This window comes from Diorhabda carinulata, chromosome 4, assembly GCF_026250575.1.
Source record: "Diorhabda carinulata isolate Delta chromosome 4, icDioCari1.1, whole genome shotgun sequence".
In the NCBI taxonomy this organism is placed as follows: Eukaryota; Metazoa; Arthropoda; class Insecta; order Coleoptera; family Chrysomelidae; genus Diorhabda; species Diorhabda carinulata.
In genome coordinates, this window is record NC_079463.1 from 5,493,353 (window position 1) to 5,509,092 (window position 15,740).

Genomic DNA, 15,740 nt, shown 5'->3' on the forward strand with positions numbered 1-15,740 from the left:
CTCATATTGGATAATTCCAGGACAATCACAACTATCTCTGGAGAATCAGCTTTGGGTAAATGAGATCAAAAGATAATAATAAATACTTTACGGTATATGTTCAATGACATCATTGTAAGGGATCTTCAAGTTCTCTCGGTTAGAGAAGAAATTAAGTGGCCAGTGAAAAGTACAGTAGAAAACTTCAGTCTAATCCCAATCACCTGTCCAAAAAACTAGAGTCCTTATTATCCGACGGAGATTCAAAAGATTTAACGTAAGACATTGCTAACATATTTTAACACATTTTATTTGGATTTGTTTTAATTAAGTATTTTGTTTAATATTATATTTTATTTTTATATTGGATAGAAATGATAATTAAAATCAATTTGTCATTTTGTGAAACTAGACAACAAGAAGTTGAGGGGTAAACCACAGCGATGGAAAATAAAAAAAAAAAGTTTTTATGGAACAAAAAGTAATTGAAACTTCATAATATATTTTGCGGGAACATTATGACTCGAAATGATTCAAAAAAGATAAAATTTATATCGATGTATTTTCATGTTTGATAAGATAAAAAAATTATTTGTATTTATTTTACTCGATCATCATATTAGTCCATGGTTGTGTAACAAATAAATGAAGGTACACAAAATGTCCAAGCCCACTGAAGATGGTCAATTAATTTCTGGAGATTGTCGATATATTTGTACAGGATTTAATCCAAGGAAAATATATTTAGTGAGTTCTAATTTGTTATTACTTCTTATGATAATTGTTTATTAAATTATTTACAAAATTATTTAAAAAATGTTATCAAAAGGTACGTATAAGTCAGTGCTTAGTAAAATGTACTTTTGGTAGTTCAATGACGTCTTTTCAATAGCTTTATAAGTAAGATGAATATTTTATTCCATTAAAAAGAATTTATCACTTGAATCAGTAACAAAATTCATATCTTATCCGGTGTTTGCACCACTTTTTATGAATATTTGATGATTTTCTAAATTCCTAAAACGACATTTGAAATTATCAATAACTTGCAAACAAATACGATATACAGTAATTAAGTAATATTGAGCCATGTTACAAAATGTTTAACATATTATGTACTAAAAATCGAATTTATGCAAGTACGAACGAGTCGGAACTGGCATTACCCCGCCCGCGCCCCACGGGATCGCTGCCCCTTGCGTTTCGTTATTGTTTTAGTTAGTTGTTACTCTGCTCTGATGTGTGAGAAAAAGAGAAACCGGTCGTAAGTTAGCTGTTGAGTTTGGTGTAGGTACATCAACGATAAGTGATATTAAGAAGAATCCCGATTCAATTTTGTTTTACACCTGCAAATTAGATAGTGAAACCTAACCGAAAAACAAACTTTTTTGGTTTTTACAAAAAAGATCAACTGTGCAACCGATATCTGGTCCTTTACTCTGTGAAAAAGCCTTACAGTTAAATAAAAGATTAGGTGGTAATGAATCGTTTGTCGCAAGTAACTGATGGTTATACAGATTTAAATCTCGTCATGGAATTCGTGAATTAGAAATACAAGTTGAAAAAATGTCAGCTAATGTAGACGCAGCAAACGCTTTTAAAGATGATTTTAAGAAGAAACTGAATGAAAATTACTATGACTTGGATTTTGTTTATAATGCTGATGAAACCGGATTAAATTGGAAATCATTACATTCAAAATCTTTATTTTTTAAACTAGCAACGATCGAGTAACTATATTAGTCTGCGCTAACGCCACTGGGCTCCTCATCGGTAAATCAAAAAAGCCCAGATGTTTTGAAAATATTTATTTATTTATTAATTTATAAAAATCAAAAAAGCGCATGGATGAACTCTGAAATATTCATTAACTGGTATGGCAATACTTTTATCCCCGAAGTAAAAAAAAACAAAACGAAATTGGTAAGCACTACTTTACTGGATAATGCGCCAACCCATCTTTCTGTTGAATGGTTAGAGAGAGAAAATGGAAAGTTTAAATTAAAATTTTTGCCTCCTAATGTGACATCCTTGTCTCAACCAATGGATCAAAGTTTTATTGAAACGTTGAAACGACTTTATAGAAAATAACTTTTACGGAGGCTGTTATCTGTTGATGAAGATGATGATGAAAACTTTAAACTTGTGACAGTAATGATGAAGGCTTTCAAATAATGTCGGATGACCAAATTGTAGATAACATATTGCAGATAAATGAACAGCAGGAAAAGCAAGAAGAAGAAACACAAGAAAATCTAGACGTGGAAAATGATGTAGGACCATCTCATGATGAAGCACTTCAGGTTCTGGAAACAGCTCTCAAATGGTTTGAAAAACAAACAGAGAATGACCAAATACCAAATATTTTAAACCAAATTAAACTTATAATTAAATTATTTAATATATACATATATATTTATTTAACAAAACCCGCTTTTCTTCATACATTCGATTATCCGAATCCCAAACGCATTTGAATCTATTCTATCTATTTTAAATAAATGGTTTTGAGTATCAATCTTAATGTATTAGGGAGGTTAATTCTGGGTTTATGCAGCAAAAATAGAGTAAAATAACATAAATAAAAAATAGCTGATCATAATTGCAGTTTCTAATATAAGATGGTTTCCATTTATCCAAATTCTTATAGTAATTTGCTGTTGCCTACATTATGTTGGTTTTTGGTTTTACTTCATGTTCTGACAACGTGATGACCTCAACCTCATCTGAGTTCAGGAAACTCACTAAAGCACACGGTCTAAAGCGTGAGCAGACATCCAGTCAGTTTTCACTTGCGAGACTGAAAAGGAACATGCATTGAACTGAGTTATGAAGTCACATGTAGGATAAATTTCAGGGCTAGCCCTGATAGACGAAATATTCTTCTCTACGGGCCTAGGATTGTGGTGATTTTTAGTAGAAGATTTCCTTTCGTATGGTCTCAGATCTCAATTGAAAATAATTGAGACAAAAAAATGGTTCGAGGAATCAAACAGTTTCGGAGAGTTTACAAGGGGTTTTTGTGCAAGTGCAGGTACAACTACAGCAGTATTATTATTCCCTGTTGTCTGCCATTGGCTGATGATCGATTTCACCGGGTTACAGGAAACCTACAGCACCTCCGAGGTTGAGAACTTCAGTATATCGTTTTCCTGAAGGCACATGTCACGTGAACAACAATCATAACTCAATTTACGAGACTCCTTGTGTGCGTCTTTCCTCATTATTCAAAAAACCACGTACCTTAACAATATTTCAATATATTCTGCTTATTCGTATAAAAAATAATGATTTTCAGTTGGGTGAAAAATACTCAGGATTAAAATCTAGAGGTTCCTTACAAAAATTTGAAGATATAAGATCTTATTGTCTTAAAAAGAAGATATTATTTAACGACCAACAGTTTGCTCCTGATAATGTACAATTAGGAGAGAAATGGGAGAGTGTGAAAGAAAATATAAAATGGCTCAGACCTCAGGTACGTAAGATCGAATATTCAGTGTCTACAATTATTATATTATTCTAGTCTACTTTATCAATTATTCTCCGACAATTTTATGTTAGAATTAAGTAGATGACATTGGAGCTTAGTACTTCAATAGCTGCTTCACAATCGGAATGAATCCATGTCACATTTCTCATATTTACTTTCAAGTTTCATTTGCAAGTATCTTTCTAAATAAGAAATTTGTTTTCTATTTATAAGAATTGATACTCGATTAATGGTTAAAAGATTTATCTATAGCTCAAAATTCTCAATAACTCTCTATAATTTCTGCTCTATTGAAAAACAACTAACGTTGTTATCATCGTCGATACAAGAAACAATAAAAACGGAATCGACTAATGTGAAGGTACATATAGTTAGAATTATTTTTGAATATCACACCACACATCTAACAATTGTGTTATACAAATATGTAGTATAATTATGATCGTTTCAAATCTTTTGAAGGAAATGGTTTCAAATCCATATTTTCTTGATGCTGGAGAAAATAGATTTGATGTAAACCAAGGAAACTTGGGTGACTGTTGGTTTTTAGCAGCCTTGGTTAACATATTGGAAAATCGAAAATTGTTTCAATTGATTGTTCCTGAAAATCAAAGCTACTCTGAAGATTACGCTGGAGTATTCCATTTCAGGTAATTGAAAAGTTAATGAAAAATCGTTCTTTCGAACTTTACTACGTATGATTAGTTCTAAACGGTTGGAATCAGTTCTTTGTCCTTTTATAGTATAGTAAAATTTGTTACAACTGAAATTACTTTTTCCTTATTTTTGAAGCACTGGAAGATAGAGAAAAACTAGAGCCCTATAATGTTGTTTTGGAATCTATACTCAAAATATTTCCAAAACTTGAGGTTATTTATGTATCAAGGCACTAGAAGAGTGAAAAAAAGAGACCGCGTTGCTTATTATAAGTTCTCAAAAGTCGCCCAGATTATAAAATATTTGGAATTAAGGCAAGCAGAATAGAATAGGTTGTGAGTGCCGTGTTTAGTTACACAACTGAATAATATAATTTTTAAAAAATAACTAGGCAGTGGGAAGCAATTTCACTGCCGATTTTTTTCATTCAATCGGCAATAATGTTTCATTCCACTGCCGATTTTGAAAAAAGTATTTAATATTTTATAGTTTTATTTCATAAAGAATAATTTTTTTCATAAAACAAAATAAAAAATTAGATTTGGTTCTTAATTTGATACTTTTTTTAACTTACTGTTACTAGTCTTTCGTTTGGAGAAACTGGTAGGTTGTGATTCATAAGATGTTGGTCATCTTTTATATCTACAAAAGAGGATGTCCTGACTGATTGACTGACTGATTCATTCACTCATCAAGGCTATTAAAGATAGAGACATGATATTTTGCGAAATTTCGATTTTAAAGGGGTAAATTTCGATTTTAAAGGGGTGGAACGATAACATTCGATTGCAAATTCGATTTTTTCGTTTTTCTCGGTCGCTAATTGAGATATCGACATCATTTTTACACAAAAACATTCTCCGAACAAATACCTAAAAACCAATTTCTGCGATTTTCAAAATTCGACTTGGAAAGGGTTCAAAAAGTTGAACAAAAATTTTTATTAAGGAACCATATATTTAGCTATTCTTCATGACGAAATGAAATATCAAAGCGATTCTTTTTTAGAAATTGGTTCGGTGTGAATATCTAAAAACTAATTTCTCCGTTTTTGGAAATTTCTTTTTGATTTCTTTAAAAAGGGTTAAATATGAAATTGGGTTTCCAGCGTTTTACGCAGCCAAATCTGCATAGATATATGATTTTTTTATAATGTGAAGGAGACCGTTTTCAGAAATCATAATAATTTTGTTTCATAAAAATATCTCTCACTCGAGGCTACAATTATAACCGGATGTGCCAGAGGGGAATCAGACTTTATACCACCCTTATACCTTCAGACTACGTTTTTCAATTTAAAAGAATGAATTTCTGTTTTGCTATGACAATCAATAAATCACAAGGTGAATCTTTGAAAGTGGCAGGAATCGATTTGAGAGAGAACTGTTTCTTTCATGGTCAATTTTATGTAGCCTGTTCACGAGTAAGTTCTCCGTCAAGTTTAGTTATTTTAGCAAAAGATGGCAAAACAACTACAGAGTGGTTTACAGAGAAGTATTGACATAAATTGCGTTTTTGTAATCATTGTTACTTTAATAATAAATCATTTATTTAATATCTTTATGTTGATGAAATGTATGTATGTATTTGTTATATTATTAATCGTATAAATAATAAATGTGTGCAATTTATAAATGATAATGTTTCTTTTCTTCATAACAATTCAAAATTGAATTAATGCATAGAATATATAAGTCATTTCTTATTGAATTATCCCTATATTACGCGAGTTTCCATAAACCGACGAGTATTGCTAGTTTGGTATATTTTTAAATTCTGTTTACCTTTCAAACCCCATTGAAGCACTTAGAATGTTGCGCTAAAGACTTTCTAGTTGTTTGGGAGTGAAGACTTGAATATTGAATTTTCAGGAAAGTCATTCGACAAACTTAAGTTAATTTAGGGAGAGATACATACAATATTTGTTTTTCTTCTCCCTATACTATAAAGAACACATTTTCATACTGTATGAATGAGGCAAGTAACAGAAAGGTATCAATTTCCATTGACGATTGCTTGTAAGTCAACTAACCGCCATTGGGTGCCGTCGTCGTGTATGTTATTTACTTAAAAAATACCCTACATGAATTAAGTGAACGTCAAACTAACGATGATTTATTATTTTTTTCAAAAAAAGTTTAGGATAGTTGGAGATATTTAGTTTTCTTCTGTGAAAAAAGTGGACTTCGATACGGTATATTCATACCATAAAATTGCTCGAACCTTAAATACATCATGAAGCACGATTTATGAGACTGTACCGTTTCTTGAAGTACTGATACGTTTCTTCATACCTCTTTATAGGTTTTTCTAGCAGCAGCAAAAGATAAGCAATATTTGCTGATGAATGAACTTTATTGCCAGCCCTCGCCCTCGCTCGGGCGTAAAATCTTTCTCGATTGTGATACTTAAATCCGCTCTAGTATAAATAAATAGTTTAAGACTTCAAATAATTGGAAACTCTATGTAGGCGATTGAAACTAAAACCAATATTACTACCAAATGTTACAACAAAAGATCATTTTCGTAAATTAATTACAGTAATACTGAAATAACAAAATTCTTCATTCACCATTAGTCTGCTTGATTAAAAATCATTTACGTACGATCAAATTCAGATAATTTTGACATAAACTTGATATGGCAATGTAGTGGTCTATCAAAATAGATGATTACTTGTTTTTTCAGGTTTTGGCAATATGGTAGATGGATTGATGTTGTTATTGACGACAAATTACCGACCATTGATGGAAAACTCATATTTACAAAAACTAAATATGCTAATGTTTTTTGGACACCTTTACTGGAAAAAGCTTATGCAAAGTAAGAGTTATCTAGTTACTTCAGTAGTTTGAGGATCTGTTCTCCATTTTTTATGCTATACGACCAATCAACTAAGCTACCAGAAATTTATACGAGGGAAGCTTCTTCGTCTTTACTGTTCCTTGTTTTCAACTGATTCATTTCATTATATTTAATAATATAATTCAGATATATACCTTGGGTCTTCTACAATTGTATCTGAATAGAAATATCACAAATTTATTATTTGTTATAACTGTAGGTTTTTAGAATTTCTCGTTTATTGCTATCTAATTAATTTTAGATTGTATGGTTCTTACGCTAATATTGAAGGTGGTTATATTTCCGATGCACTTGAAGATTTAACTGGTGGTCTGAATGAGGTGTATCCACATCTCTTGGAATTCAGTAAAAATCAAGATGTTTTTAAAATGATGCTAGTTTCTTTCTTAAGAAAATCGTTCATGGGATGTGCTATAACGGTAATGTATCTATGAAAAAATGTAGGAGAGTTTGATATTAGAGTTTAAGGTTATAGACGTGTGAAGTAAAACTATTTTTATCTCTGAAATTATAATTGGAGCATTGGAAACTAGAAGGATAGACAAATGCTTAGAATAGCATCATCACTATGTGGGTTTGTGAATTGTTTGTTTGTAACTCTTCTTTGTGGCTTATTACTGTTAGTATATCCCACCACTTTTATTGCGTTCGTTAGCTGATCGGGCTAACGCGTCAAACTCCGGATTTGTCGGTCGAGGGTTCATTCACTCTGCGAAACAAAATATTTTTTCCTGCAATTTTTTTGCAGAAAATGAATATAGTTTAAAAAAAATAACAAAACACGCTTTCATAGTATATGAAACCAAAAATTGAAGAATAAATATAGTGAAAAAACTATGAAACACATTTTTAAAGCACTTCAAGATCCTTGGGTAAAGAAAACTTATCCTTCCACCATTACATATGAAACTGGGCATCATGGAACAGTTTGTTTAATCACTAGATAAAAACGGGACCTGCTTTGATTACTGTGATGTTTTGGTCTAATTTATTTAAACTTACATAATTTATTAATAAACTAATGCTAATTACGCCTAACTAGGCACTATTCACGAAACTTTGCCCGAAACTTATTACTAACAATTATCTAATTCCTCACACACTAATTTATTCGAATTTTATTATTTACTGTCTTCCTCCCTAATAAACAAGCGGCAATTTATAAAAAAAAATGATGTCTCATTATTCTTAGAAATAATTGTATGAAAAGAATATAATCAAATCGCCGCCGTATATGAAAACATGTAAATAGCCTTTCTGAGAAACCGCAACCTCCAAACTAGATTCTATTAACATAATTGAACAGTACCGGCTTTACGGTCCATGTCGTGGACGAGTTCGTAACAGAGCATCAGCTAAACAGCCACGATGAGTGATCCCCAAACTAGACAGCTCACGAATAATACTCCCTTTAGAAATTTTATGACTGAGCTAGAACTAAAGACTTAATCAGCTTACGTTTTCATTTCTCGGAAATAAGAAATATGGAGGACTACCAAGGATACGATTATGATGTCTAACCATTGTTTGTCTCAAATAACTAATTTTCCAAAGTCTATACATCAGAGCACTAACACGAAGGATCTCCCAAGTTTTCAGTCTGAATTCTCATTTTCCTTTATTATTAGGAAAAATCATATTGTTTAACATCACAAAAATCTATATTATTATATTAATATCTAGGATTCCACTGTAGCAGAAGAAGAAAACGAATATGGGCTTTATTCAAGACATGCATACAGTATTACCAATGTCGTTGAAGTTCTTTCTAAGAATGGAAAACCCTATAAACTACTCAGACTCAGGAATCCGTGGGGAACGGGAGAATGGAAAGGCAATTGGAGCGATAAGTAAGTATGATGTTTTAAACTAATTTCATTCGGAAGTGAATGTTACTGTTTTAAATAACTCGTTCATAAAAATAAATTATTTTGGTACTTAACAAACACGAAGAGTGTGTTTCGATTCAAAATATATTCATAAAATTTGATTGAAGTTCCAATACTTGGGAAGATTTGCCAGAAAACACCAAACAAAAATTACTTGTGAAAGCAAACGATGGAGAGTTTTGGATGCAATACGAACAATTCATAGAAATGTTTAATTTATTGGAATTCTGCCATCCCAATCCAGATTCCATGGCTTACAATAAAGATGAGTTGCATCAGTGGAAGACATTCATTATAGATGGTGCTTGGGAAGCTAAAATTAGCAATGGAGGCGTTCCAACCAGTACAAGTAAGTTGATTCTTATGTAAGAGGGCTGTTTTTTTTTCTAACTTCCGATTTTCCGCAATAATTGTTGTTCCAGTCTGCATAAACACACCTTTTTGGCCCCATAATCTTACAGCTGTTGAAGGGTCGTTCGAATTTTGTGGGTCTCGTTGCAGAATTTGTGTATATCCATTGTCGATTCGTTTCGGTCATGTCGCACAGAATCCATGTCTCATCACCTGTCACAATGGATTCCAAAAAATCTTCTTCATCTGTATTGTAACAAGAAATTTCAATGCCATTCGGCGAGTTTTGTGGTTGTCAGTCAACATCGTTGGGATCCAGCGAGCGTAAACTTTTCTGTAGCGTAACTGTTCAGTAACGAAAGATTATAGGGCAGATCCTAAGCTTTCGGAAAATGCATCGATAATTAATATATGATGAACCTTCGAGTTTACCTAACCATTTCGTCAATTCGCTGAACAATGTTGTCTGAAGTGACAGGCTTCTGTTCTAGACCCATTCAACATGAATATAAGTTAGGTCATTTTAAAGTTTTGGGAAACATCCACGAACAACGCCATCACTTATAAAGGTGTCTCTATACATTCGACTAATTTCCGCTGCACTGTTTGGTTCTCTTCTGTTTGCAACAAACGAATAACAGCTGGCAATTCACACTTGGCGGGAAAATTAACCACGACAGCCACGTTTATGTGACTGTAACTCAACACTATATCTTGATAAGAAAATAAATCAAAATTTCAATGGTAACCAATGATGTTTTAGAGATTATATTATGAATTACTTTTTAGATTTTTGGTTGAACTCACAATTTATTTTGAATGTGAATGGTCAGAAAGATGAAACACATAGAGTTTTGGTTAGTGTCACACAAAAAAATAGGAGGATTTACAAGTTACCCGAATTGCCAATTGGAGTTGCAGTGTATGCTGTACGTGAGATTCTTATTTTTTATATCAAAATACTCCCATATTAATTTCATTCTTATACAAACTCTTTTAATATATCAAGCGATAAACTTCAATACAAAATTGGTGATCTATAAAATTATTACTAGTATGTATTCATCACAATTCCTCAGGACATTGAAAGGAGTCGTTAGAATAGAATTAGTCGAAATATGTCCAGGGTAACCTTTTTGAATATGACGAGGCAAGTGGAGATCTCTAATACACCTGCAGAATAAAAAGAAAAAGATGAAAGATTAACCACGATAAAACTGAGGATTTATAAGAGAAGAAAAACATTATCCAGTATAAAAATTATCTCAAAATTGGAAATAGGAACGAAAACAAAGCTGATGATATGTAAAGGGAGTATCAAAGAGGATTTTGAATGTCTAGATCAACAATGGATCCAATTTTCAAGCTCATTACTATCAGTATTAATACCAACATATATTTTATTTAACGACTTTCAAGTGGCCTACGATATAATGAATTTTATATACTACTGAAGATGTATCAACTTATAGAAATGATATTTATAATATGGGCTTGAACATAAATGAAATTGAAAGTATACACTGGATTGAATATGAAAAGGAATAATTGGAAGTTTTATCAATAGATTACAAGAAGAATAAAACTAAATGAAGCAGACGATAACATATATTTAGGAACTGTAATCAACGACAAATGTGACGAGGAAGAAGACTGGCTAAAAGTAATAGAGGTACGCATGATAAAATCCAAGCAGGTTTCGAGGAAAATTAACATAAGGACATATAAGAACGTTACACCAGATGTAAGCGGATACTGGGTTCTGAATAAGACGTAGAAACTAAATTGAAGACACAAGATACAAGAGTATTTGAAGTGGATGTGCATAATGTGAATGACTAACAGAGGGAGAGAGAAAGACAGAGAAGAAAATAGAAGAAAGCAATGTTGAAAGATGTAATCGGAAAACAGACCTGAAGCGCGAAAAGTCTGGTAATGGATTTAATAAAATGGAAAAAGCTTACGAGACGGTAGATATGTTAACTATCTTTAAATTGAACTTTCCCTTATGAAGGGAAGAACGCTTCTCAAAAGCTTGCAATTATAGTTTAATAGAGTTGGAAAAAGCTTACGAGACGGTAGATATGTTAACTATCTTTAAATTGAACTTTCCCTTATGAAGGGAAGAACGCTTCTCAAAAGCTTGCAATTATAGTTTAATAGAGTTTTCATTTACAAATTTGCTGCAATCCCTTTAGTTTTTGCATCTCAAAAATATGTAGCAGCCACCTATCAAATTGTTCGTAGTTGTATTGGAATTTATAAAAAAAAACGATATACATTTTTGAATCTTTATAATTGGATTTATGTTTTTTTTTGATATTTCGTGGTTTGTTGATGCAGCTTTATTTTTTTTCGTATTGATGATATTTCAGTCTATTTTCTAAATTCTGAGATGTCTGCCCTATGTAGACAACGTCACAATCGGTACAAAGTAATTGATATATAATATCACTTCTTTCTTTTTGTGTTTTTAGACTAAGAATCGAGACGATTAGAAAACATAAACATATCAAAAGGTCTAAGAAATTTATAGATAGATTCATATTCATATTTCCTTTCGCATTAAGAATTACGCATTTTTAGTTAAAAGCTGCATGTATGGGGCCATTGCCACAAAATTACTTTTCTTCTATAAAACCAATTTATGTGAAAAAAGCTGAACCAAGCAGGCAAATAGTGTGCCATTTGGATTTGTCCAATGGATCATATTGTATTATACCGTTCACCGAAGATACCAAATCGAGCTGTGAATATCTTCTTAGGATCTATTCTACTGTTGATTTTGTTATAGAGTGAGTATTTGTTATAGTAATTATGTTTAACGTACAAATATTGATATAACACATTTTAAAATTTTATGTAATCGCACCTATATGCTCAGTATTAATGACTATTTGTTTTTTTTTTCATATTTTTCAGTGAAAATGAGGTAGATGTCAGATTAATTGACCCTTCAGCACCATTGGGAGGAGTAAGTAGTATTTAAAAAGATACAATTCTCGGAGTAGATTGTGGTCAAAAATGAACAAATTTACGATCAGTACATCCTAACAAATAATGATTAAAAACAATTCCAAACTGTCCTAATTCATAATCATCCTTGTCAGCAAGCTATCCATCGAACAGTGGATAGTTTTCATGCAAAATAAATTAAATAACTTCAACTTGTCCAGTATCCAAAACACTTTGGGCATTATCCAAAATATCTATCTGTTGCAGCTTTATAGCTCTCCCGATGCGGTTGATAGCACATCAGCTGACGTGGGAATATCAGAAGTATTCAAAAACTTGGCAAATGAAAAAATGGAAATTGGTTGGAAGGAACTTAAATCTGTGCTAAGTCTACTTTTAAAACAAGGTATATATAATAATCTGCTTTTACTATTAATCAAGCGATAGAAAACTAGTTCGATGGTCCCAAAAGGAGGACAATTATAACGAAAAGGAACAACCGAAAGTACCACAAGAAGTTAATAGAATTGGTGAAAATGACGATGATAAATTATAAAACAAGAGCAATGACAAAAGAAGGACCATCCGAGGAATTTGAAATACTAGGATAAGGTGAGATAATGGACTTTCAGTTTCATATGCAGTGGATAGCATAATAACAGCATATAATATCTACGGAAGAATATACATCAGAAGAAATTGTGGGAGAGGCAAGAAAAAGAGAATAAACCAGGAGAAGACAAAATATATAAAAATTGAAAGAAAAAAGGAAGCTCCAGACGAGAAATAGTGAAGATAAATCACTTTAGCTCTGAAGTAGTCACACCTTTAAGTACGTAGGAATAATGATAAGCAATAAAATGACACAAAGTACAAGACAAAGGTTTCCTAGAGAATAAAAGGATAAAGTGATAATAAAATCATAATGTAAGATATTGAGCAACCAAATGAAGAGTCTACAAAACTGCGATAAAACCTGTAACTACGAAACTATGAGACTAACAAATATGGATGAAGAACAACTAACTAACTAAGGAGTACATGACTGGAACAGACATATGTAGAAAGGAAATGGAGAACAATTTTCAATGCTGCAAAAACACGTAATGAATTGTAAATAAATTGTTTTGCGCAGGGAAAACAACTATTAATTATAATTACTTTGAAATTCGTACATTAGAATGATAGATTTTTGTAGTTACTACTATTATGTATACATGGTGTTGAATTCTCCAATCACAATTTCCTTGATTTTTATTGTATTATAACAATAGATTTTTCACATTTTATAGAAAACCTTGAACTTTCTAAAGAATTATGTCGCAGTATGATTGCTTTAGCTGATACCGATTGTTCTGGAAAACTGAATTTCAGTGAATTCTATCAACTGTGGGAACAGATTGGTATTTTAAGGGTAAGTGAATATATCAAATGGAACGCCATCAATACATATATTCATCTTCAACAAAAGTCTCATGTTAATATTACTTAAGGTTCTAATTTTTGAGTATGTTCGTTTTATCGATTCTATGTGAGTAACTCCGTAAATAGTTTAAACAACTGATATAATTTTTCTTGAAATTAACACTAAAATGTAGCTACTAATGTCGAGAATCCACACGAGTTATTTTTTCTACAGTTCGATAAAGAAACAATTACAAAATTCACATTTCTTATTCTAAATTTCAAACTATATTCTCACTGATTTTTTGTGATAAACATTCAGTTGGTAAATATTTTATTTCTATATACTTGAAATGTTATTTTTATCATCGTTCTTGACCATGAATATGATTTTCATGGATCTTGTCTTGCTGTGTATGCTGTGATAATACGACGATTGCTACTTGAGTTTTGAGATATGGCAACACTGAAGTGAATATGTCAAATGAGAAATTGCCATTATAAAGTTTGACATTTTCAATGATGAACGTACTTAAAACGTCGAAATAATCATGGTTAAAAAATGGAATTAAATCACAAATATTTTCCCATATGAATCCGAAACTTAACAGCACGAATTATGAAGCAAATCGTCGCCTGTTTTTTCGGAATAACTGGATAAGTAGCCACCGTTTCATAAGATCGTATAACGGCCAATTATTATTGGTACACTAGCATTTATTTGCCAGAAGACAAATGATTCTCCACCACAATGCAAGTTCTCTTACATCAGTTCAAACAAAAAAGTTTTTGAACAGTCAAAACATCGAATTGATGGATCATCCACCGTACAGTTTAGCACCCAATGATTCTTTATTATTCCCGCAGATCAACAATAAATTTGGAGGTCAACGTTTTTCTCCACTTAAAGAAGCTGTTGATGCACTCAAATCACATATTTTGGAGGTACCTCCATAAAGCCATGTTCAATTATAAATATGTGTTATTAATTATCTATTTCAAAACTTCAGTAACAACCCTCGTACAGTAAATGTTCACAAGTGGTATGGTGATTCAATTATGTAAATGAATAGAAAAGAGAGATCTGCAGATTAGGTCAACAGCTTCCTTTTTTATTATCACACATGTCAATTTTGATTCGCGATTTTTTGTTGGTTTGACCAAGAATTTTGACCGATAAACAAAAAGTAAGTCGGGCTAGTTTTTTTAATTTCCATGACATTGAAATATTTTCTTCATGCTGATTCAGACATTATTTCCTAAATTGTTACTACATATAAAAATTTGGTGTGTGGCTATGATCTTCTTATTGGAAAACCAGTGCCCTTGAAAGGTCAAAAAATTATAGTTGAACATCAAGTACCAAGAGGAACATTCGTGAATCAATGTAAAGAGTAAATATGTCTTCATCATGACAACGTGATTTGCCACAAGTTGCTTTTTATTGGCGAATTTGTGGTTGCTAAAATTCTTTTCAAATCAGATTCAGTATCATATATATCATATTTTGACACTGTTCCTAACATTGGAAATTTGTTATTCATGCTGAAAAAAGTCTCCCTGATAAGCTCCCAGTCAAGGTAGAAAAGTACTTTTTAATAAAATAACTGATCTGATATGAGTAAGTGTGTTGATTGAACAAAATCTTAATAATTCGTATCATTTTCAGGGGATTTTCAGAAACTATGATTCGGATACTTCCAAAGGAATATCACCTAGTGAAATGCGACAAGCTTTGAGAGCTGCCAATTTTCAATTGAGTAATAAAGTATTGAGAGTCATTATGTTGAGATATGGCAACGAAAACACGGAATTAGAGATGGATGACTTCTTACATTGTTGTTTCAAATTGAGAATAATGATTGGTTAGTTATATAATAAACCTGACTTAAACATAATACTTTTTTTGCATTAGACCTACGAGAAGGTGTAATGCTTATTGGAAAAATTAATGTCTTTGGAAATGAGGAATCAATATTTTACATTCGATTAATCGCACATTTTTGGTTTTAGATATCTACAAATCGAAGAAAAACCGGAGCGAGACTTTGGAAAACTGGTTGGTCGAAACATTATATGCTTAAAATTATATTAATTCAAATAAATATGTAAATTAATGAATTTAATTAAAATATATTTGACTATTT

General features: G+C 31.7%; 1 protein-coding gene across 1 annotated transcript; it reads left to right on the plus strand.

The window, feature by feature from the left end:
• Window positions 1–573: 573 nt before the first annotated feature.
• On the plus strand, window positions 574–15,740 carry LOC130893419 (calpain-A-like). The gene is made up of 14 exons (XM_057799513.1): window positions 574–726; window positions 3,278–3,457; window positions 3,935–4,122; window positions 6,818–6,952; window positions 7,236–7,413; window positions 8,678–8,844; window positions 8,991–9,232; window positions 10,024–10,163; window positions 11,821–12,029; window positions 12,157–12,208; window positions 12,457–12,595; window positions 13,482–13,603; window positions 15,263–15,458; window positions 15,607–15,740. Exons 1-14 carry the CDS (start codon window positions 625–627, stop codon window positions 15,675–15,677), a joined length of 2,121 nt encoding a protein of 706 aa, XP_057655496.1. The 5' UTR covers window positions 574–624; the 3' UTR covers window positions 15,678–15,740.